Below are 24,609 nucleotides of genomic sequence, written 5' to 3' on the forward strand. Positions count from 1 at the left end.
GACTCTCGTTCCCACCATGCCCCCATCCCCCTGCCTTTCACTTCTGGCCGGTCTGCAGTGCAGCTGCACCGGGCGCGGCGGATATGCAGGCTGCATTCGAGCCCCGCGATTCCATCTTAATGCCGTATTGTCACCGGCTTAGCGTGAGGTCGTGGCTCGCCCGCCGCGCAGTGCTGGTCAGACCTAATTACGATTCCGATTTATCCCTACTAGACGGGTGGGATTGCCGAGTCGTGTTTGCGCAGCGCTCCGATCCATTTGCTATGGTTTGGTGTCCAGACTGACGGCTTTCCGTCGAGCCCCATTCGCCGCGGAGGCCATCCTGTCGCTTTGTGCCGGCGCGTCAACCAGCGGCGGTTCAGGGCGCCCGGCGCGGCACATGTCGGGACCGGCCGTGCCGCACGATGGTGTCGAGCCGAAACGCCGACTTGCCTACTTAGGCACCATAGGTGGGCATCGTTAATTAAAAAGTTAGTTTCGTTAATCGTTAATCCGTTAACTAAAAAGTTAGTTCCGTTAAACGATAATCCGTTAATTCACAACAAAAGTAACGGAAGTTACTTTAGTCCGTTAATCGTTAACATTTTACACAGTAATAAAAATATGAAAATACTTGTGCATTTTTCTGAGGACAACTCGACCAACCTACGCTAACGGCTAGGCGCCATGCACTTGTCGTAGGGCGGTTCTGCTCTCGAAGACCTGCCAACAATTGCGCCTGCTCGGTGACGGCATGGATAAGATATACCTATTTATAAATATAATACATGGTGATGATATGTGTGATGCGAGTTGCGACCGATTTCAACCTGCGTTACCGACGATTCAGCTCGCCTGACAAACAGATCTACCCTTTTCTCCGCCTCTCAGCCAGGCAGCGTTCCAATGACAAGCGTGTGCATCACAATTTGCATCGTATATTGCCGCAACACACTGAATACTAGAGTCGGTGTTATAGTTGTTATTTGGCCACAACTGAAATAAATCAAATGCTGCCAGATCCAGAAAGGAAAAACTTCGCCGCATGAAGGTTTCATACACACCAGTAACTTTACAGTAAACTTTTTGCTTCGAAATAAAAGTAACGATTAACGGATTAACGGACTAAATTTTAACGATTAACGGAACTGAAAAGTAACGGAACTAAAACGATCTGTTACACGTGGAAAAAATTAGCGAGTGCGTTAATCGCTAACCCCAAATTTAGTTCCGTTAAAGGGACCCTCCCACCTTCAAAAAAGTTAATGAATTGGCACGAAAGTGATGTCGCTCGGTTCAGAAAGAGCGAAAACGAATATCTACCAAATTTCATCGAAAAATATTCACCGGTTTTCAAGATATTAGACTTTTACTTTTGTTTACTTTTTGGGATCTCCGCTGTTCCTAGCGACTTTATTTGAAAGTGCGGCATTTGTTGCGCGCAAAGCAGCATATACCACCGCGTGCTACCAAACGTTTTAGTAAAAGATTTAAAAATCGTTAGATCTCCGCTGACGTCACAAATTCTAAGGGGGCATACCAATGCACTAGCCCCTTAGAATCCGAAAACTGCAAGTTTGAAATTCCATATCTCCGAATTAAAGCATTTGTCGATGTTGTGAGTGCCCAAACCGGTATTTGCAGGCCATGGCCACCAATTTGGCTATCTCAACTCAAAACTAATGTTAAGGTGGGAGTGTCCCTTTAATTAACGGATTAGCGATTTAACGGACTTGCCCACCTATGCTAGGCACGCTCCGACTGGCGGTGTTATCCGCCAACGGTCCGCCTCGCTGGCCGCGCCTATGGGCGCACCGTGCCGCCCCGGCAGCCCGAGCCTTCCATCGCCCTGCATCTTCCAACGCCAACCTCCATGGTCTGCAGGACAAAATGGTCCTTCAGTTCAGCGTGAGAGAAGATGTGATCTGGAATCCGTTCGAGTTGGTCGCTTTGAGTGCTCGGAAAGGCACGAATACGATGTGGCTTCTGCAGCTTGATTGGGAGCTGCTGAATCAGTATTCAAGTGCATTTCCTGCATTCAGACAGCGCATCGGTGGTCCGGTAACTCTTTCAGATAGATCACCGGTGGCCGGTAACTCTTTGCACAGTCAGAAAGAACAAAAATGGATAAATTCCACATACCTAATGGTTTGATTCAACGGTGACCATGCTGTGTGCTAATACGTAAGTGAGATATATCTCACACACGAAAGCAGTCACTTGATAAAAGAACCTGATGTATACATCCGGGTCTTTTATCAAGTGGCTGCTTTCTTGTGCACATCACATGCGAGTTGCTGTCCCCTTTGGTCTGCTGCTGGGCGCGCTGTCCCCTTGGTCTGCTGCTGGGCTGGGCTGTCTCCTTGGTCTGCTGCTGGGCTGGGCTGTCCCCTTGGTCTGCGCGCTGGGCTCGTGTGCGCAGCGCCACAGCGGGCTGGCCGCGCCTCCCGTGCCGGCCGTGTGTGGGGCCGCATGCAGCGTCTGCAGGCGGCAGGGGACACTGTCGCCGTGTTCCCGTTGTCCGTAGCTCAGCAGGAGGGGCGCTGACCAGGCGCGTGCCGCGGTCCGTGTCCGGTGGTCTCCGTGACCCGACTGACGGCGAGGGCGCCCCGCTGGCCGGTCGGTCGGGCGCAACAGGTGTCCACGTCGGTTCAGTCGCCGCCGCCGCCGACTCGAACGGCCGGGGCCGGGACGGAGTGCTGCGTGGTCGAAGTGCGTGTCCTGTGACACCTGACACCTGGGGCGTGTCAGAACATGTTGTTCAGGGTCGCGGACGAAGCTGCTGCTATCGAGTCGGAGCGGTGGCCAGGCCGGCTCCCTGCCGGGGAGGGGATTCTCCGGTCGGCGCGGCGGTGATCCACCATTATGCCGGCGTTGAGAGCGGCGACGATCGAACCGAGCCAGCCGGCCTGCTCCTCGGCCAGCGGTGTCCTCTCGTCCTCTGTGCCACCTTGGCCTTCGGACGCTCGGCCGGCTCCAGACGCCCGGTTTTTGCGCGGCGGCTTTGCGACAGTCGGGTGAGCATTGCTGGGCCGGCCGCCCGCCGCGAGCGGCTGCCATTCAGGTAGCTCGCCGGTCCGAGCCGGCCGGCACTCGGGGTCACCTGCCTCATACCGATGCCCCGTCGGAGACGACGAACCGAGCGGCGCGTCCCGTCAAACTGGCACCGTGCGCCTCAGCCCGCCGGACCGACCAGCATCGATTTTAGCGGTTCGCGCCCGCAGCCGAGATGGCTCTAGCTGCTGCGGCCCGCTGCCGCCGGCCAGAGAGAAGGGGCATTGATCGCGCGCAGCCCCGGCGCCGGCACGAGCATTGCACGCGTGGTGCGCGGCGCTGTTGCACGGCGGTCGTCGCCCCCGCCCCCGCCCGAGGTGGGCGGCTGGTCGATGGACGGCAGTGAGCCAGGTCGCTGTACGCAGAGAGTGGGGCGTGGTCGGGCACGGCCAGCGAGTGCCCGCTCGGCGCCGGCCGCGGTCAGGCTCAGGCGTGGGCGCTATGTGTCGTCTGCGTGCCGCTGGGTCTTGCGCCTTGCCTGATGCGCAGACCGAGACAAGGATGACCGAATAATTTTGGTGGCAAGTTTCCAGCTCCTTTTCGTAGTCGTTATTCTTTGTGCCGCTGAGCTGATGATTACTGGCATCTGAAGTGCTGTATGCTCCCCTCGTCGAGCACTGGAGGCTACTTCCATCTGCCTTTGATAGGCCCATTCATGAAACGCTGGCGTAACGAGGTCTCCCATCAGTGCCATTATCTCGTTAGCTCTGCCCGGCCGGTCGGCGCGGCGCAGGCCCTCCCAACACGGCTCTCTTTGTCTGGAGCGGGCCCGTTTTTATACCGGCCGTGTCGCATTATGTTGTCAGCTGCAGCCTTGTGTTGCTCGGTGGGAGGACGCCGGACAGCAGTGTCGCGATAACCGGACCGCCATCATCCCAGGGATGACGGCGAGCTGAGCTCAGCGCTCCCTCAACCTTGCTGGGATGCCGTTAGCTGCATAAGCATGGCGATGAGTCATGCATGCACCGGATAAGCAGCGCTCTGCACTGTGCAGTTTATGATTGCACTCACTGATGCGACATGATGTTGTGCCGTCATTCATGCGTGGTGGACATGACCCGTTTACAGCCGCCAGGTCATGAATAGTCGATGCGTTCGTCCGGCCTGTCCGTCTGCCAGTCTTGTTCGGCGGGAAATAGTCGCCGCTCGCAGACGCCGCCGCCGCCGCCAATCAATATGCTGTGCGGCGTTTTTCGAGCGTCTGGTTTTTGTTTTGGCGGCGCTGAGCCATATGGACGCCGCCGACCGGACAGCGTGTTGCAACACTGGGCCTGACTGTGTTATTTGGAGCGGCGTTTTTGCACCTGCCGCGGCGTGCAGCGGGTCACGCTGTCTTTGTCCCGCGGCGGCGGCCTTGCAGCCGTATCGGTCGCCATGGATCGGCGTTTTTCCGGCGCTCGCAGGAGGTCACGCTGCCGACCGCACCTGCCCGCGCCGCGGAGCCAAACAAAGACGCTGGCCGGTCCGGTTGCCTTGGTTGGACACTGGGCAGCGGCAGAGCGGGCCGAGTTGGGCTCCGAATTCGCTGGGTCATCCCGTCCAAAGAGGACGGTGGTGGACAGTGCAGTGTCCGACCGTGCCACACGGGCGTCTGATCCTGCCTCTCATTAACTAACGACACTCCTCGGACCCCCCACCCAGCCGTGCGGTCACGACCCCCGCCCCCCACGTCACGCGCTGTGCGTGTCCGTGGCGTGATCGCTCCCGCTCAGTGCCCGCCGCGGCCAGCCAGACGCGGGCGCGTGCCGCCGTTACGACATTGTGTTATTCAGAGGGTGGCGCGGGATGCTCTCCAGCCCGCGCTGTACGTGTTGGCCGTGCCCGGAACCAGCTGCCACGGCGGCGGCAGAGTGCACGGGAACCGCACTGGGTGACGAACTCGCCGTGCAGCTTAGGTCGATGCGCCTTTTTGTCGTGCGCTTCTGTCGCGGCTTCCAGCCGTTGCCAGAACTTCGTATGACCTACCTCACAGTGATTTCCCTAACGCTGCCCTGCCGCGCCCGGCCGCCCCCAGTTGGGTCAGTGCACCGGCGCCAGGGTGGCGATGCGCAGTTGCCGCCGAGCCGGACCCGGACCGGCGCCGGAAGCCGGCGGCCCGCGCCCAGAGCGCGGCGTCTGCACGCGGCTGTATGCAGGCACGCGCCGCGACGGGCATGCCGATGAGCAGCGGCACCGATGGCCGGGCGATGTCTGTCCGGCCGCCGGCGGACGATAGCACACTTACCGAGTACACCTGAGGGAAAAACAGCCAGGGAAACGGTAGCCGAGTGTGGTGACACCCTGGCCTCTGTGAGCTCGCTGCCCCTCGCCCCTCAGTCTCCGCCGGCGGCGCTCAGCTGCGTTGACGCACTGCCATCTCAAGCGCGGTCCCTGCGCGTAGCGGCCGTTTTTATGCGCGAGCTCTGGCCGCCGACAGCCGCGCGCCTCCACAGCGGGTTTTTGTGCCGCGGGGGAGCGGAGTGGTTCTCGTGAAGCCACACTGCTGGATGGACTCTCAGTTCGACTCTTCTTTGCGCCCTACCACTCAAACACTCATCTATTTATTTTTCATCGTTCTCATTTTTGCCAATTCATCGTTTACGAGTAAAAATTTTTTACAGGAACATTTTTACGACTCCTTCGTTGCAACTTTTTTCGAATCGTTGCATGGTTATGCTTTATCCAATGATCTATTTATGATGATGATGATGATGATGATGATGATGATGACATGCCGATGATATAGATGATATAGATGATCGATGATAAATGATATAGATGATATGATAATATGATAAGATGATGCTTATGCTGATGATGGCTACGTGGCACAATAGAACTTTCCGCCAGTTCAGCTTCCTCCATGGCTATGTAAACCAGGTAGAGCACTCTCGACGAAAAAGTGGGGACAACAATGAAATCAGTAGCCTCGGCTCTGGGCCAAACAGCCAGAGGCTGCCATGGTAACGGGCCGAATTTGGCACGAGGACCTATCTTGTAATTCATATAGGTTTTCATATTTCAACGCATTTTTTCGATTTAAGGCAAATGAACGTATCGGACCAGTAGCGGAAGTTGTTTTTAATATAGATTTAGCCCGAGTGTTTCATGGACGGATCGACAGAGCCGGAGCCCACGCTAAGCAGAGCTTGTTGCGTAGACCCCGACCTTACCGTCCGACCGTGCATTTCGGGTAGCGAGAGAATGTAGATGCCAAAGTGTTCAGTGCCCATCAAACCCGAACACGGCCCGTGACACTCAACTGGCTTCAACTGGCGGCAGCTGCTCCCACCAGCCGCAGACCATCCCCGCCAGGAGTCTCAAATATATCGAGTGCGGGAGTGACTCGAACCCGGGCTATTGCCAGAAGTCCAGCGCTCTGCCAACTGAGCTACGGGCCAGGTAAATGATCCGATAGTTTTCGTAAATGACCCAAGTGTTTATCAGACTGCAGCCTAATAACATCAAGGTAAAGTCTGAAACTGAACCACCTGGGCTGGTTCAGGCTAACTTAAACGTTCTGCGCCCGAAGTCGTCACTCTCTTATCATCCAATGAACGTCGAATACGACCTAACACTGATTGGTCGGTAACTAATAGCTGTTTAGAATGCTCACGGTGCTGACGGTGCTAGCGGAAGACTCGCGACTTTTCGTAACGTATAAAGGCCGGAGGGCAACCCTTCCCGTGGTCCCCTCAATTATCAGCTCTGTCTGGAGTAGGATTCCGACCTTTTACGAGTACTATCCTTATTCAGTCAGCTAAACGACCATCGAGGCGCACAGTTCCGTCGGCATTAAAGGGCAATATTTCTTTGAAGTTGCGCAATCAAGCAACTGTCTGGGTGCGGTCTCGCAGTCATTTATTTCCCGCCGAGGTGAGGTGTCGCTGTCTGCGCCCGTTCCGCGCTTGCAGCTGTGAATGGTGCCCGAGCTGGTCCGGGTGGCCGGTGACGCTACCAGCTGGCCACCAGCCTCTGGCCTACTGCCCCATGAACAAATATTACTACGGAACCCCCGGCGTAATCGGCTCACTGAGAATGCCGGCGGCCTGACGTGGCCCGCGGTCACTATCATATCGGCCGGCGGCGTCCGAGCGATGTCGCGCCGGAGCCATGGCTCCGTGATGGCGGAAGTGCGCCCTTCAACGCGAGTGTAATCGCTGTGTGCCGAGGACATACCACCGCCGTCGGCCCAGTGGCTGTGACCGTGCCGGTGCAGCGGCCGAGGGGCGCTTAGTTTCGACCGACGCCGTGTTCTCGCCAGACGGCGTTACGACTTGCGTCACTGTGGGCGAGCTGACCCCGCCTGCCCTTCCGCCTGCAGCCAGCCCGCGAGCGATGAGTAACGCTGGCGACGCGTGACGCGGACGCGGCACGCGCGCTTCTCGTCGGAAGCGCGACTGAGTCAGCGGCGCGAGTAGAGACGCATATGGACCGACCGCTCGGGGACGGTGCCGGGCGGTGACTTGTCAGCCGTCCAGTGGCTCGCCTCGGCGCGGCGGCGCCCCGCGGATGCGGCCGGCCGCCGGCACGAGAGGCGCCATGCCAAACATTCCGGGAGGCGGCCGGTGCGCGTGTCCGGCCGGGCCAGGCGCAGCTCGGGCCGCGACCGTCGTGTGCGGATCTCGGCCGCCGCCAGCATGACGTGCCCCGAGACTACGGGCGCCACGAAACACCGCAGAAGTTCATGATGGCGCACATCACACGTGCCGCGCAGCATGACAGAAGCGGCGTATAGCGGCAGTTGCGGCGCACGGCGGCGTTTTCAGCGAGTGTAATTAGCAGGCAGCCCGGTGCTGACGCGTGGAGAGATACGAACAGCACGGCATCTTTGGCAACATTTGAGACACACGCCTCGCCGTATATATGGTGTCTCGTGTGGTGGCCACTGAACTCTAATATATACTGAAAGGAGCATTGGTGACTTGTTTTTGTCTATCGATTTCCGCCATGTTGTGTAGGGGAAGCCGGGGGAAGCCCGGCATAGTAAGCTCTTTTTCATTTTTATTACATACCATACGTGCTGTATAAAATGTTGATATCCTGTTAGCTAGCTAAGTTCATTGGCCGTGTTTTCCCAAAAATTCGGTTTCGTGGAATAAGTATAAGGTTGAGAAAATCGAGTTTTAAAAAAGTATTGATTTTTCTGGGGTAAGCCCGGCATAGGGGTAACGCCGGCCACCTCCCCAGCGCTTTACAACGAGTTGATGAAACCATTATGTGTCTTCCAAACATTAACGGAAAGTGAAATATTAAGGTACTGATTAGCTCTGGACATCTTAGAGTTTATGTCCCTACTGGTATTTTAGCTAGCGTCTACCACATATACAGTACAGGTCGATGAAAATCGTGATGCAAAATTGACAAAAAATGTGTATTTCAAAATTCCTTAAAATTTCTTTTTCTATTTACCTTAATGCATCATATTGCATATCATTCGACTCGGCTGATGAAGAAGAACACAACGACACCATTTTTGAAGCTCTAGCTTCATTGTCTGTCGCGTTATCTGCAAAAACGTAGTTTGACCCTAGTTGACCTTAAGTGACATGACTGGCTTTGTCTATGATAACATGTTTATTTTCGAAATTTATCTTTGATCTAGGTGTAAACCAATCCTGCTCAGTACCTATTATCTCATGGAAAACAGTGGTTTAGTGGCATTGCTCTCGGTTGGGGGTAAGCTTGGCCACTCGCCCGGGGTTACCCCAATGTGCTAATTTTTATTTTAGAACAGCGATATTCGAAAAAATGTCATACTTAAGCCAGCCTGCCTCGTCACCCCTCACTACAAACACTTAAACGGTCCTTACATAACATTCGTATAAATATTAGTACTGTATGGTATATCATTAACAGTGCAACATATCTCACTTTTTAGCTAAAAACCCTTAAAATATCATTTTTGCGCTATAACTTTAACAATATGCAATTTTTGTTAGCCTTAACTTTTTGCTGGCGTTACCTTAAATGCCACGCTGAAAGGACAAACAGTTGAGCATTTTATTGTGAATAATTTAGCCGGAAACGGGGTGGCCGGGCTTCCCCCGCGCCCGGGCTTCCCCCGGCTTCCCCTATACCAGAAATATAAATTGCATGTACGGTAGCAGAGGTGCAGTTTAGTGAGAGGTACACAACTCAAAAGTGCTGCTGCTTCATGCTTGCAGTTTGATTGCAGTGATCAACTTTTCAAGACTTTGGTATACACAACATGGCGGAAATCGTTAGACATTCTGGCCCATATACGGCCAAGGCGAGTGCCTCCCCCTGGTGGTGGCTCAACGAGGTGCTACTTAACGGCTCGTTTACGCGTGCTCGGCGGCGTCTGCTGTGAGAGGTGGCAGCCGCGAGCCGGCAGTAGCTATCGGCCGGGCGAGTGAGTGGGCGTGAGTGGTTTTGGGGAGGGATCGATCGAAGGAGGGATGAGTGTCGGTGGCAGCGTCAGCGCCTTGTTGACACCTGAATCACCACCGCTGTTGTCGCAGGCGATAGCGATAGCAATGGTTTGAAGAATGAAGCTGGCTGCAGACGGTGTCGCTCCGGCGTAAAAGGCTGAGTCTGATAGAATATCACTGTGCAGGTATCGTGAATGGCGCTGCTACTATCTGACAGGCCCGTCGGTGTCCATTCAGACGCTGCATATCCATCCGCCACTGACAAAAGTCGGTCCTCGGGCCGTCCGAGGTCTGTTCTGGCCGGACAGTGCACCTCAGTCAGTCCACGGTCGCCGGCGGCAGTCACTACTGCGGCCGACTGTGGGTGCCGCTCGTTTCGGGCGGCGGCAGACGGCACGTCCGCTCGGCAACAGCGCGGCCGTCCTCCCCGACTCTGTCCGGCCAGCTCCCCGCCCGTCGGCGGCGGACGCTCTTTGTCCCCGCGCGCCGCGGCGGCTGCCGTCGCGGGAGCTGGCTGTGCCGGTGGCCTTTGTGTCGGCGGCGGCGGGGTCGCGTGTCGACCGGTCGTAACCCTGGTCCGCGGCGGTGACACCGGGTGACCACCTGTTCACCAGTTCGGCCGAGGGTGAGCGGGGCTCGCACGGGTCAGAAGCGGTGCTCTGGAACGTGGTCTGTGACCTGGACTCGCTGGGAGAGGGCTCGGATCTGGGACGGGCACGGGTTGCTGCTCTGGCATCTCCGCTATGGGAAAGGTCACCGTCTGGACGGTCGGCGTGGCCCAGCGCTGGGGCGGGCTCAGATTGGATCGGGGCTGTGGTGGCCGGAGAGTCGCCTCCCTGTCCACAGCTCTGCTCTGTGTCAGTGTCCCGGTCCGTTCCCGATGGCCAGGTCCCCGCTGGTCCAGTGCGGTATGGCGCCTCCCTCGGCCGCCCCACCCTCTCCAACCCGCGCCCGCTCTCCACTCACCGGCCCGCGCACTGAGCTGTTTACACGTTCACGGCCATCGTCGCCGTCGTATTTCACGCGTTGTTTATGGCTGATGTCGCGCGCGTCGGCGGCTGGAGCGCCTCAGTCGGACGGCGGAACGCTCGTTCGCCTGAGGCTGCCGTCCGCGCCTCCGCCACCTCTCCTGCGCCCGACTGAGGCCAAACGATGTCTTCCAAGCTTACTGCCCGTTGCTTGGTCCGATCGCGTAGGCGTCAGTGCCGCAGTCCATCTGCTGTGCCGTGCCGCTGCCGCTCCACCGTTTTCCCGCCGCTGCACTGTCGGCCCCGATTTTCTGCCCGTCGTACCTATTTCGGCCCTGTGCCGTCCGGTTCAGCCCCTCTCGAACCCCTCCCCCACACCCATCCCCTTCCGAGGGCCGTTCACACCAGGTCGGGCGGCGATCGGGTGTTTTTGCTCCGCGCTCGCCAATTAGGGTTCCGTGGCCCACCTGGCTGCTGTGAGTGTGTTTAGGTGGTGCCGTCGGCGCGTCAGCCGTTCACTGCAGATTACCTCGCGTCGCGGCCGCTGGTGCCGGGCGGCGCGCCGATGTCGGTGGCAGGAACATTTGGCTGCTGCACGTCGGTTTGGGTCGGCGAGCATCAACAGACGCGCGGGAGGTCTAGCAGAATGGTTCTGCGGCGGGGAGGGACCGGCGCCGGACCGGTGCCCTACGCTGGAGTCGGTGGCCGCCCCACATCGCCGCCCCGTTACTCCGCCACGCCGCGGCGTGGCCATGCAGCTGGTGGACGCAGACGGCGCTGCACAGTCGCTGGACCATCGAACCCGACACCATAGGCCGCTTACACCAAAATACCTACCCAGATAAATTGCGATATACCTACATGCTCTTGCACCGCCCCCCCCCCCAAATGCTGCCGTGACAGTTCACCCCAGAAATTACACGGAACATTTATAGATTTACGTTATGAGCTGTTGCAGGAGAATTTACCACTTGAGACTGACTAACTACGAAAATAGCTTGCGGATTTTACATGGAAAGTATTTAGGTGCAAGAGGACTCAGGTTGGGAGCGGTAACTCACCTGTCGTTTCACCAGCTGACGGCCATGGTTGGGGACGGAAATGTATCGAGCCAATCTCGTGTCCTAGTATTTGTTTACACTCGTCGATGACCTGTCGACTGTTATTTGTCTCATATGGGCTGGCCCGCCTGTGCTCCGACTCACCTCACGCGGTCGGGGCGTCTGACCGCCCCCTCCCCCCCCCACTGCCCGCCGTAGTACGCTGTCATGACGTCATCCGGCCAGACGCACCTGGCGCCGACCGGCCGGCGCCGCGCCGGTGCGGTCGGACCGGCGCGGCGCGGCGGGGGACGTGGCGCCCGGCCCAGACAGGTGATGGGATCGCTCCGGGCGGCGCGGGGCAGGCCACGGGTCGGCGAGGGACTCCCGGCACGCCCGCCGTAGGACAGCACGGCGAGTTTGCGGCGCCTCCGGCAGGGCGTGGCATAACGTTGCTTGTAGCCTGGGGCACTCGTAGTGCCGGAAGACCCGTGTTGTTGAGACTTTTACATCGAATGCCGGTGTCGAAATGAAAACAGATTGGCTTAGCTATGGTCAATTAACTAAAATTTACATACAAAAAAATGAATGTGGCTTATAACTCTACTGTGCATGCGCGATTTTCTGGGACTAATGACTGGCCGTCCGTGTCCTCTGCGCTCTTGTCACGCTAAGCTTCCCCTCCCCGGTATGCCTTAGTGCAACCGGGATGCAAAACTCAAAAAAAAAAAAAATCACGCCGTCTCCGTATCTGCGCTGCCCTGCCTCTCCCGCTGGCCCGCTGCCGCCGCTCTCCGTTGCGTTCAGCTGAGCCGCGCGTGCCGCGTGCCCCGCCGTACCAGCAGCGGCGCCTACCGGTGACCGGCGATTGGCGAGCCGTGCTGCCGCCACACCGGCAGCCCGCCCACCGGCCAGTGGCGGCTGCCGGTGACGGAGGTGCAGAGCAGCAGACACTGGCGACACTGCGGGCGGACCAGTGGGACCACCGGACCGGCGGGGAACATTGGACCGCCGGCCGGCACAGGGGCGGACCGGCGCCAGCGGCGCTGTCTTGTAGCAGCCCCGGACACGACTCCCTGGCAGCAGCCCAACTGGTGATAGCAGAACGTGCCTCTCGTACTCCTCTTTTGTGCAGACGACTTTGCGTGGAGGTGTGCAGGCCTTGGGTATTCCGGCGGCCGATTTTAATGGATGAAGATTACGATTTAATTTCAGGAGTTGGACGTATCATAGCGGAACACATTCAGTTGACGATGGTAAACTTAAAGCTCACGAACCGGCCGATGGGCCATAAAACGTCCCCTCCTGTCATCCGCGTCGCATTAATGACATTGCTGACATGTATTGGCGTCGTTTGGTGGCGGAAATATCATTCCTGGCGGGGGCCACTTCCCTCCCTCCCGCCCTCCTTCGGTCCCCCTGATCGTGGGCGGCTGGCGGGACACTGGGTCCATCTGCATCTCCCCCTCCCCTCTCCCTCCCTCTCTCTCTCCCTCCCTCTCTCGCTCGTCCCCTCTCCTCTCTGGCTGTCGGGCCGCGGCTGACCCAATGCCGCCGCCTGCAGCGTCGCTGACGACGCTGGCTCGTCGGCGGCGTCGTTAGTATCACCGCGGGCCGGGGAGCTCCCCGCCGCCGGCCCGACTAATTCAAATTCTCCCCCGTTATGAGTCACGGAGGCGGTGCGGCGCGTCGGCCTGTATTGATCAGAGGGGGCCCGGACGGACGGGCGGATGGACGGACCGGGCTGACCGGCACGGCCACTTCCTGACCGGCCCACAGGGACAGGCCGCCGCTCGGGATTTGAGGCGAGTGGCTCATCGGTATGGTGTCGCTGGCTTTCTCGTTGGGATGATATATATACAGCCTTGTATTGAGTTCAGCCTTTTAAGTCTTCAGTTTTCCTGTGTTCTCATGGGTGCCCAATGTTCCCATGGTTGCCTATGTTTTCGGTTGGAGGTTGCATCCGTATGTCTTTCGTGCTTGCTCGTTGAGGTTATCTTCCAGCAGGAACAGGTTTTGAGTGGCTCCCAACTAGGAAGTAGGGATTACTAAACGGTACCGATCGGGCGCGCCCGGTAGTTAGCTGGTGATCTGTAGATTCCAGTGGTGAAGTTCCCACTGGTGATTCCGCCGGTGATTCCTTTGGTGATTCCACTGGCCTCTGGTCATCTGACGACTCTGCCGGTGGTCGGGGGTCTGCGCTGAAGGCCGCTCTCGTGTCCGGCCTCCGGTCCCCGGTGCAGTCCACACCGTCACAACGCGTTATACCCGTCACCTGTGCCGTGTGCACCCTGTGGTGAAATGAGATTAGACTGTGTCCTAACGTTCCGTGACGCACTATCCTGATGTTGAACACCGTGCCCAATCCAGTGTAATCCTTCATGGAAATGGGATGGTTCGGACCGGGTCTGTCGCCACTCGCCGTTTTGTGCAGCCCGTCATGTGTAACCTGCGCGTTATATGCCAACTCGCCAGCGTCCTGCCCCCCGCCGGCCCAGGCTTCGATTGGGATGTACGGCTGCGTGCCGGCCGCAACTTACGAGGCAGGCGGCGACGTCTAGACGTCGGCAATCGTATTTACGTCGTGTCGTACGAAATCGAGCTGTCTCGCAGGGAACTGAGCCGGCCGGCGCGTGCTCGGAACACGGGCGCCGCGGGATCGATGGGCCAGACACACTGACGGGCAGGGCCCCCTTTTGGAGACAGTTGTGACCACTGGTGCTGTCGGGCCCGCGGATCGCCGCCGCCGGTCCGATGCGCTACAAAGCTATCGCACGTGCCCAGGGAATCGCTCCCAGACTGCGGGCGGGTGATCTGCACAGGTCCTGTGACGGCCGGCGCCCTGATGTCATGTCAGATGGCCATCAGACTCGGTGGGACGGCGGCAGCAGGAGCTGGCGCGATGACTCATACAGATGCGACTCCTCCACACATGGCCTGGTCGGCTGCGGCTGACGGCGGCGGCTGCGCCAGTAGGTACTAAGTCTGTATTAGGAGGGCAGGCGGGCGGACGCGTGACGCCGCGCCGGGGACCGTCGGTCCGGGCCGCCGCGCCAGTCCCGGACACGCAGCTGGCGCCCTGTCGGTGGATACCGCGGCCACCGTGTACCTACCCCAGTGCACCTGCAGAGACGGCCTGAGACGCGTTGGGCGGCCGGCGCGCTCGGCGAGTCGGGCACTGACGCCGACCGACAGCAGGCGCCGCGCGGACGTCGGCTCGGCAGCCCCGAGCGAAAGGAGGGACGCCCAGCTGCATCGAGACCGTCAATGCCACAGATGTGTTATGGTTGTGGCGGCGTCGGATGGCCTGTCATTCACGGCAACTTCACTGGGCTGTTTTCAGAGGCGCGCTGGCTGTCCGGGGGCTCCGGTCCGCGTCTGCTTTTGTAGCGCCTCTCTCCTCGCCCGTCCCAACCAGTCCTGTTGCGTACTCCCGCCCTGTTCGCCGACACGTCATCGCCGGCGCCGGCGTGTCGGCTTCTGTCTGATGTGGGCCGGTCTCGAGTGACTGTTGTGGCCGCCCGGTGGCGCTCGAGTGGCCCCGAGTGGCTGCCGCTCCGTTCAGTAGCTGGGCTGGCGCTGAGTGGCAGCCGACCCGTCCTGGGCCGCTGCCGCCCGTAGCGTGACGTCTCGACTAATGGCCCTGCTTAGCGCCGCGGCCGCCGAATCAACGAGATCGGCGCCGTGTCGCGCGATTATGAGTGTCGTCGGTAATTAATTATCGAACTACAGCGTCCTGTCGGCCGGCCCGTCCGTCAACGTCTCTGCTCCAGGGTGGCCCTGGCTGAGACTACCATGCAACGTCAGTGGGGACGCACCGTTTGCCCCCGTCGCTGCTGCTGCCCGCGTGCTGACGGTCGGAGGACCAGAAATTGAGGATGGATTTCCTGGGTCTTTGGTCGTGTTAGCCACAAAACTCATTTGTGATTAATGTGTTGTGTGTATGCATATAGGATCGCTCGACGAAGTGTTTTATCTATCGCGGGCCGTTTTTTTGTGAACACATCCACGTAAGTACTCATATCATTTTTTCACTCACTTTGACATGTAATCATGCGGCCATGTGGGGCGTTTATCGGCGCACCTGGGCCGTTGTCATCCCCACAAAGTTGTACGATACAACGCACCGCGCTGGTATCGATCTCCACCGACCGGCGCCGGTCCTCCGCGAGGGGCACTGTTCTCTGTTTCACCGGACCCCGTCTAACGGGACCTCGCGCCATTTTTCAACCCGAGCGCCATCGATCACGGCTGGCGGCAGCGCCGCGGGGGAGAGGGCAGCTGCCGCCCCCGCCCCCGCCAGCTGGGGCGCGTCATCGCCGTCAACGGTTCCGTCACCCGGCGTCATCCGCCCTTCCCCCGACCCCCATTCTGGCCGGCTCTTGGCCGGCGTCGGGCTTTGTTCTCGGCGCCGGCTATGTCAACGGACGCCCGTCGATGGCCTCAATGCCCTGTATCCCCGCTCTGCGCCCCCCCCGGCATGTTGAGCCCGGTAACCTATCGGCACATCCACCCGCATCGTCCCCGGTTGATCTCGCGTACTTTTACCGCGCCGTCTTTTTCGAAAATCGCTGTTCCGACGGACAGCTGCCGGGCAGCTAAAGGGTGACATTGGCTCTCAGTTAACGACAGAAGGATGTGTTGGTTCTCGTCACCTCCACAAAGATGTAACGATTTGGGTTGATGGGCGAACAGGGCAGTCGTGCAGAGCAGCCAGCCTCGAGCGGCGCTGAGCACACGCTGACCCGCCGTCCGCCCGGTACGGTCGGTCCGTCACAGGCCGTCCGTCCGCTGGCGCCGCATCACGCCACATAGCCGCTCAAAGAGACTGCCGCCGCCAAGTCCGACCGACCAACGACAGCATTGAGCGATTTCCTTTTTTTTTGGTTAACTGCGTCTCTCGTGGCCGATTTTTTTTTGTATCGTGCTCCAGGGGTAGTGTACTGTGGCGACCACATGCACGCTGTTTTATATTTCCTGTGATCTAAACGAAAAGGACAATCCGATGTGCATGATCCAGCATACATGTCATTAGTCTCCGGTGGCGGCTCGCCCGAGTTTCCAGTTGTCCTGCGTCCACCGTAGCGGACGGGGAGCAGCCGCCTCAGTGTCGGCGCAGGAATGCCGCGGGAAAACAGCCGGCCACTGTCCGGCCGGAAACGCTCTGAGCCGGCCCGCACTGTTTATCGGGCCGCCCATCCACCTCTCCGGCGCCGGTCCGTCCGGTCGCGGATCTGATCGGCCCTGCCTGCACCTGACGGCGCCGGCGGTGGGCGGAATGCGACCGATGTGTGTGACCGCGCGCCGGCCTGAGGAGAGTCTCCCGCATCGGCGGTTCGGCTAATGCAGCCACTCGGCGGCGCTGGGGATCCTGCGACAAGCTCCAGCTCCGAGTGGAATTCATAGCGGCGAGCTAGCCAGGTAGTCCAGAGAGTAATTGACTGATTTCGCTTTACCGAGACAAATAACAGTTGTGCACTGAGCCATTCAGTGCAGTGCAGTGCAGTGCAGTGCAGTGCCTCGCTGAAAATTACTGGGCTGAATGGATCCGTCGTGGTTGCGCTAGTCCAGCAGCCATCCGGCAGCCTGTCGATGCGAAGCGCCTCGGTGGTGACCGGCCGGGCGATACCGCAGCCCGACTCTCCGCTCCGCGGAGCCGGTGTGCGCCGTCAAAACAATCCCACCCGCAATCCGGATTACCCGAGGTGGGCCGGCCGGGTCGGTACCGGGACAGAGCAGACGCGGGCCGGCCGGGTCGGGACCGGGGCAGCAGGCCGGGTCGGGACCGGGGCAGAGCAGACACGGGCCGGCCGGGTCGGGACCGGGGCAGGAGGCCGGGTCGGGATCGGGGCAGAGCAGACACGGTCCGGCCGGCACCAGCAGGGCGGTGATCGTATTTGTCACTTGTTCGTCATCATTTCTACGATGAAGCTCTGGCCACGGGGCTGGAGGATCGCTCTGATATTTCGCCCCCTGGACATGAGCACTGGGCACCCACTACAATGCCCCCGTTCCCTTTGTTTCATTGCCGTAACTAAGGGTGACCCTGGAGCCGTCAGCATGGGGGCCGGCGTGACCTTCCGTGACCCGGCTCCCATTGAGGAGGGCTGACCCGGGACCGGGTCGACCTTGCGCCAGTGATTAATTCCGGCATTGTTTGTCAGCACCGGTAGCACGCGATGCCTTTGTTTCGTTTGCAGCGACGCCGTGTGACCCATGCGGCAGCCGGGCCCCACCTGTGTGACATCCTGTCAGAAATTGCCGGTGGCGTCCGTCTCGGCATACACCGCACGGGACTGCCCTGACCGACCGACGCGTGTCCCACGACCTTTTATCGATCACAGTCCATGGTCCTGGCTTCAATGGAATCGAGCTGGTATACGTGCCCTCTTACGCTACAGTCACGCATGTCACGCTGTAAGTCACACTACAGATTCTTGTCATACCTTCCGTCATGTTTCGCCATTCGATCGCTATAGCCTGCAGCGGCGCACGTCTCCGGTCCGCCGTGTCAACTCTCACATCTGACGTGTTTTCGTCCGTCCTGTTGCAGACTAGCCGCTGTCATGGGTCTGAAGCAGAGCAAGCGCTCGTTCGAGGTGACCACCGGCTCGCCCAAGAAGGACGCCGTCTCCGCAGAGCCGAAGGCCGAGGTTATTGAGAACAAGGAGGCGACAGCGCCCTCAAACGGCGACGCCAAGCCCGCCGCACAGACCAACGGCGCGGTGAGTGGCGCCGGCCGGCCGGGCCCGGGCCGGACAGGTCACCGGGGTCACGCCGGAGGAGGGGGTGATGGTGACTTTCTGTGCGTTAGTCAAGATGACCTTCCATGACCTTTAGGGTCTCAATTCTTTTGTATGAAAGATCGAGTGCCACTCCTACGAAATGTACAAGTTGTGGACTCCCAGATTATTTTTTGACAGTCGCTGGTACCGTTCGGCCGTGGCGTCCAGTTTACAATTGCCTTTGGTGGTGCGTAATAACTAATAAGATCGGCAGATCTCAACAGGCGATAGTTGGGTCAAATACATATATGATGACAAATGCACATAGATTAGTCGGAGAGCCTTGACCCATGGCGGGGAGGGGTGGGGGTGGGGTGGGAGGCGTGGGCTTTCGCTAAAGAGCCGACAGTATGATAATAAACGGACGTCGGCCAGCCGGACGCGGGCCGCCGCCAGTGTCCGCCGAGCTTTGTCCGCCGGCCGACCTGGCGGCGGACTCCATCCGGCTGCCGAGGTCTTGTGCAACCGCGCTGTCGTGAACTGCGTGCCCGCTGTCGTGATCTGCGCGCTCGGCTTACGCAACACCTGGGCGGCGTACCGGCGCGGCGCGGGGCCAACAGAGGCAGTCCGCTTCCCGCAGTGAAGCGGCACAACGCTCGCCCCCGCAGGGGGCTGGCCGAGGCCGACTTTCCGTAGGGTTACAATCTGACAAAGCGATGCACGCAATAATGCTGTTTCGTAAAGCAATGTTGAAAACTAGCGGCTTTATGATTTACGAGGGGCATTTATGGCCGAAAAGTGCATCTAAACGACCTACGATAACTCCACGTGCCTTGAGCTCATATCCGACTTGGAAATCCGTCTTTTGGCTCCTCGAAAATATTTAATCTGTCGTTTTCTGACGAGCATGCCCTTTCGGGAGCGACGCCTCTTGAACCGGCTTCCAACAACCCGCCCCAGGGCCCATCTGATTTAGATCTCGGTGACCCGTTCCTTTCGATTTACATTTGCTGATTCCTTCGGGAAATATAAAAAAGGTGATTGCATTGAAGAGTGGTATGCCAGACTGTTTGTCCGATAAACGAGCAATGTCACCAACTGTTGGGCTCCGCTCCAGCGGCTGCGTAAAAGATTAGGGGAAGTTGGGGCAATGCCGGAGTTGGGGCAAAGCCGAAATTCGAGATATTTCGAAAACCGTACGACATGGATGCTACCTGTCAGTGATGCTCTGAAGCTTAAGTGACTACCAATTATCGCATGTTTGTTACCAGTCGTCATTCGGAATACTTCGGCTGTGAGGGCGCCAAGAGCGTTTTCAAGGTACGTTTCCTTTGTACTACATGCGTCTTCGAAGCTGCATTTCCTACTCATTATGCTACCGTTTGTCTGGCCAATTCGGTCAAGTAATCTTCAGCACGTCTTTGCATAAGTGTGCTGCCTATTTGAAATTTATACAGCACGTTGAAAAGTTATGGGCCTGCAAATGAAAGTATGGCTGGCTGGGGTAATGCCGAAAACGTGCAATTACGCGCGTTAAAGCACGCTACGTGAACTTTACCGCTGTAGAATAGCAACGCGTATTTTTAGTCACACAAATTACACTTTTAACCGACACAACGGCCTGTTACCATAAGGAATGATTTACCTGGCCTTTTCTTATTATATCACACAATTATAACTTCCAGTGTGCACCAAGCGTCCTCAAGCTCTTAAAACGCGTGGCAGCTTTGAAGAATTCTGGATAAAATTTGAGATAAAATATCAAAACATCAATTTCGGCATTCCCGTAGATCATTTCTCCCATTTTCGGCTTTCCCCGCAGTCCGGGGCAACGCCGAAAAAGTCACTTCTTTGATATTTTTAGTTTGTGCGCTTAACGGTATGCGAATTCATCAAATGCGCCTGGTATGTTTGAAAGGCAAAAGACTGGCCTCTCGAATGACGCCAACAAGAATAGCTTATGTTGTCTACCTTGCGTGCTACGGGCGTCAGAAAAAAAGTATTCGGCGATCCACCAACTTCCCCTATTGAACGTTCATTCATGCTTGTTTTGCGATTACCTCAATAGATAAATAATTTGATTATGAGTTATAATGGGAACTAGTAACGACCCTGTCCCTTTTTATTGGAGGACTGTCGGTTTTAGGTCATTTGATACACCCAGCCGAGCGCTGCGGATGGCTGGCGGCATTCACCGGCCGGAACTCCGGCCTAGCCTATTATTTCAATTAGTCACAGTCGCTGGAGGCATTGAGCGGCCGCCTGTTCTGTAGCGCAAAAGGTGACTCGCTGTGAGCCTGCAGTCCTATAGTATCAGAGAGGCATCGCGCGGGAGGAGCAGCCCAGGCAGCGAAGCTGCTCCTCTACCCTCAAAGCGCGGGGCGGGCAGCTGCTGACAGACAGTCATCTTATGGCTTATGCCCCCAAGTACCAGGCGAAAGCGTCGCTGCGCACTGCACAGTCCACACTGTCTTGCCAATATGCTCCTCTTGTTTTATTCTTCCAGTGAAACGTCGTGTAGTCCTTTTTCAAACCAGCCTGCTTACCGTGATACAGTCGCTTTATTTACATTTTGACCGTAAAACTATCACCCCGAACTCCAATACGCCAACAAGAATCAATGAATGACCTTGCCAAGTAGGTAGGTACCTAGGTATACCGAACAAAGCGATGGTTGAAGTCGGAATTGCTGGACGCTCGACGGTAGCCCGGCACTCCGACCACTGTTGAGTCAGTCGTACTCTACATACACTGAAAGGCCGCAGTAGTAGTTACAACTTGCATCCATGTTGTAGATTGCATTTCTGACAGCATTCTTCGGCTTTGTGTTATTGTTTCTATCAAGATCGCGTTGAACCTGTTATGCTCATCATCAGGAAGATAGGGAACTACTCGTTCTGTGTCATACAAAGTTCAGGCATCAATGATCGCTGCGTTAACCCGCGCCCCACTGGGGTCTGCGTATAACACGCCCTACTGGGGGGGGGGGGGGGGCTATTCATAGCCCCCCCTCCTAACTCCGAAACTACTGGGCCGATCGTCAAAATTCAAACGGCGTCTGATAGCCCGGAAAAACTGTCGAGCGAAACCTAATTTCATTGACCTTGAGGTCACCGATGACGTCACAGGTCAGGTCAAAGTAAAAATTATTAGCATTTTGCTTGTTCGCGTTTTGGCTCTGGCCGCCGTCTTACAAGTCAGATCAGGCTCATTTTTGGTTCACACACTCGTGAACAGATGCTCTAGATACCCGGAGGGTACCAAACTTGTACTTTGATTTTCAGGTCAAGGTCAGGTCATCACAGGTCACGAAAATATTATATCATGCGTCGGTCACGGGACACATGTTTTATGGTCCATTTAGGCCAAACATTTCGAATTTGATGTCGTCTGTGTCATTCGAGGTCATTTTGAGTCGAATTTAGCTTAGGTCAGGTCACTTTCAGGTCAAAGAAGGTCAAATCTTGAAGTTATAATTTTTCAACAGAAAAGGTGTCTATTGGATGCAGTTTGAGCTCAGGAACACGATGGTGCTATTTATATTGGTGTACGATGTCAAATAGGTACGTGGTGAAAAATTGATTTGAAAAATTAATAATTGTGAATTTTTTGCAATAATGCGTATAACTTGGCCATTTTTGAAAATATTTAGCTAAAACTTGCTAAGGTTAGTCATAATAACGCGTTCTATCACATATATTCCGGTTTTTTCGAAAAGTCAAAAACTTTTTGAAAAAAATGTAAAAATGTAAATTTTGAATTTTATTTTATAAAATTTTCGAAATTTTCAAAATTTCGAAAATCCGAGATAGCAGTTTGATAGCACAGTCTATTCTGAGTCCTGTCATGCAAAGAAATTGGATCTAGCCTAAAAACTGAGCCCTTGGGAGCGATTGCCGTGGTTCAATGTTTTGCGTCGAAATCGGTCGAACATGACGTCACTCTGATGTCATTTCCGGCCGACCTATGATAGGTACGAAGTTCAAATTTTGACACAAGGTGTCAAATTGATGCAGCCGAAGGTACTGAAAGTTTGGCGTCGATACGTCAAGCGGTTTGGAAGTTATTGCAGAAAAACGGGAGGGGGCTATAAATAGCCCCCCCAGTGGGGCGCGGGTTAAAGGGACCCTCCCACCTTCAAAAAAGTTTATGAATTGGCATGAAAGTGATGTCGCTCGGTTCAGAAAGAGCGAAAACGAATATCTACCAAATTTCACCGAAAAATATTCACCGGTTTTCAAGATATTAGACTTTTTCGTTTGTTTACATTTTGGGATCTCCGCTGTTCCTAGCGACTTTATTTGGAAGCAATAGTTTGGCAGCTGAAAGTGCGGCACTTGTTGCGCGCAAAGTAGCATATACCACCGCGTGCTACAAAACGTTTTAGTCAAACATTTAAAAATCGTTAGATATCTGCGCTGACGTCACACATTCAGAGGGGTATTCCTATGCATTAGCCCCTCTGAATCAAAATGCTGCAATTTTGAAATTCAATATTTCCGATTTAAGGCATTGCTCGATGTTGTGAGTGCCGAAACCGGTAATTGTGAGCCAGGGACCCCATTTTGGCTATCTCAACTCAAATCTAATGTTAAGGTGGGAGGGTCCCTTTAAGTCCATCCTTCACTGACTGCGGCGACAAGTTTGGAGATCCTCTTTCTGCCTTGCCAGACTTCGCATGACAACCAAAGCGAGTTATCCTTTAATCGACCTGAACCATTATGATGCATACAGTTGAAAGGTCTTCAGTGTTTTGCAAATATTTGTTTAAAGGGACCCTCCCACCTTCAAAAAAGTTAATGAATTGGCATAAAAGTGATGTAGCGTGAATCACAAAGAGCGAAAATGAACATCTACCAAATTTTACCGGAAAATATTCACCCGTTTTCGAGATATAAGACTTTTATTTTTGTTTACTTTTAGGGAAATCCGCTGTTTCTATGACGTCACATAAAGGTTTTCTTTACGTCGGCATTTGGAAGCAATAGTTTGGTATCAAAGTGCGACAAATATTGCGCGAATGATGCGTTTATCTTATCAAGGTCAATATATGATGGCCAATAAAGGATTCCAGGACAATTCTTATGGCATTTCTTCGTATCGCAATTCTTCGTCTGCAAATCTTCGTCAGGGCATTTATTCGTACCTATCGCATTACTTTGTCTCGCACCAGGGTATATGAAAATCGGCTCGCATTTCTTCTTCAACGCAAATATATGCAAGAGTAAGCATTGAGGGACAAATAAATACACCGACGAAGATTTGTAGACGAAGAAATGCGGACGAAAAATTGTGCTACGAAGAAATGTCATGCGAGGATTCGTTCGGGTACCATGACATTTATGTGATTTCAAAGTCAAGGTTCACAGCTGATCTGCTAAATCAAGCCAAGAATCCAAACTATCAAAAAACTATAAATATTTGTTTGTCTGTCACAGAGGTCTCAAGCAATATAAGGTTGACATATGTTGGATCAAAAATCTACTGCCACAACTCACATCTCCTGCCTTAGTTTATCATTGTTGTTTTAACTTGCTTTCAAGAGAAACAGAAGCCAGTATCTGATATCACTTCAGATGATTGTTTCAAGATCTGAGTTCAAATGGAAATAAAAGCAAGATCAAGATGAAACAGGGATTATTGCTGTTAAAGTAGTTTGGCCATGATACAACAAGCACATAAATCATTAGCCAAATCAAATACTGGTTGGTTTGTCAAGATGTTTGTTGTCTGTCGTCTGTCGAGCTGCTATGAACACTGAACGCTCTCACTAGAGAGTAGTTTAAGTTGAATGGTAGTGAGCTGTAATTAGACAAAGCAGCTATTCAGTGCTCACATCAAGCCAGGCTAGGAAATGGCATCAACTGTGGTGGGAGGAAGCAGGTTCGGCAGCCCTATGTTGTAAACTTCTGTTATGTCTTGTGTTTGATCAACTGATGTTTTCTGCTCTGTTTTGTGCAGTGATAGTAGCAGGTAACTGCATGCTTGTCAAATTATGTGAATAAACGAATTCATTGACATTGCATTTTTCTCTCCATGCAAGGAACAAGTAAGATGTTGTAGAAAATGTAATAGAGGGCTGCATTGCTGATTTTGCACTTTATCAGAGCTTTATTTAGAATTGCTTTCCTGAAAGCTACACACAGGCCACAGTGCTGAAATTCACAATGTCATAGCTTTTGGCAGAAAAAAGAAAAGACTTACCTAGGTAAAATTGGCTGAAAGTATGGCAGAGCAGGTCTCGATGCGTATGCCCATCCGTGTGCTTGCCGAAGCCGAACTGACTGCAACACATTTAACTCTGACCCACCATGGTGGCTGGCATATCCTGAACTTTCACCACTCTAAACAAGACAACTTTCAGCCCTCAGCATTGTATTAAAACACTGTACAAAACACTCAAAATTTGTTTCAGTGCCATCCACGGACAACATCAGTCGCCATTCACCAGGCCAGTAAAAACAGAATA

General features: G+C 55.4%; 1 protein-coding gene across 2 annotated transcripts in view; it reads left to right on the plus strand.

Annotated features, from left to right (window-relative positions):
- LOC122387364 (proteoglycan 4-like) overlaps window positions 1-24,609 on the plus strand; it is a 136,124-nt gene that overhangs the window by 81,032 nt on the left and 30,483 nt on the right. For both annotated transcript variants that reach the window (XM_043377487.1, XM_043377489.1), the window contains exon 2: window positions 17,969-18,140. In XM_043377487.1, the coding sequence (XP_043233422.1) occupies window positions 17,982-18,140 (159 nt within the window). In that variant the 5' untranslated portion in view covers window positions 17,969-17,981. The remainder of the gene's footprint in view (window positions 1-17,968; window positions 18,141-24,609) is intronic.

This window comes from Amphibalanus amphitrite, unplaced genomic scaffold (genome assembly GCF_019059575.1).
Source record: "Amphibalanus amphitrite isolate SeventyFive unplaced genomic scaffold, NRLGWU_Aamphi_draft 000284F_arrow, whole genome shotgun sequence".
NCBI classification, from domain to species: Eukaryota; Metazoa; Arthropoda; class Thecostraca; order Balanomorpha; family Balanidae; genus Amphibalanus; species Amphibalanus amphitrite.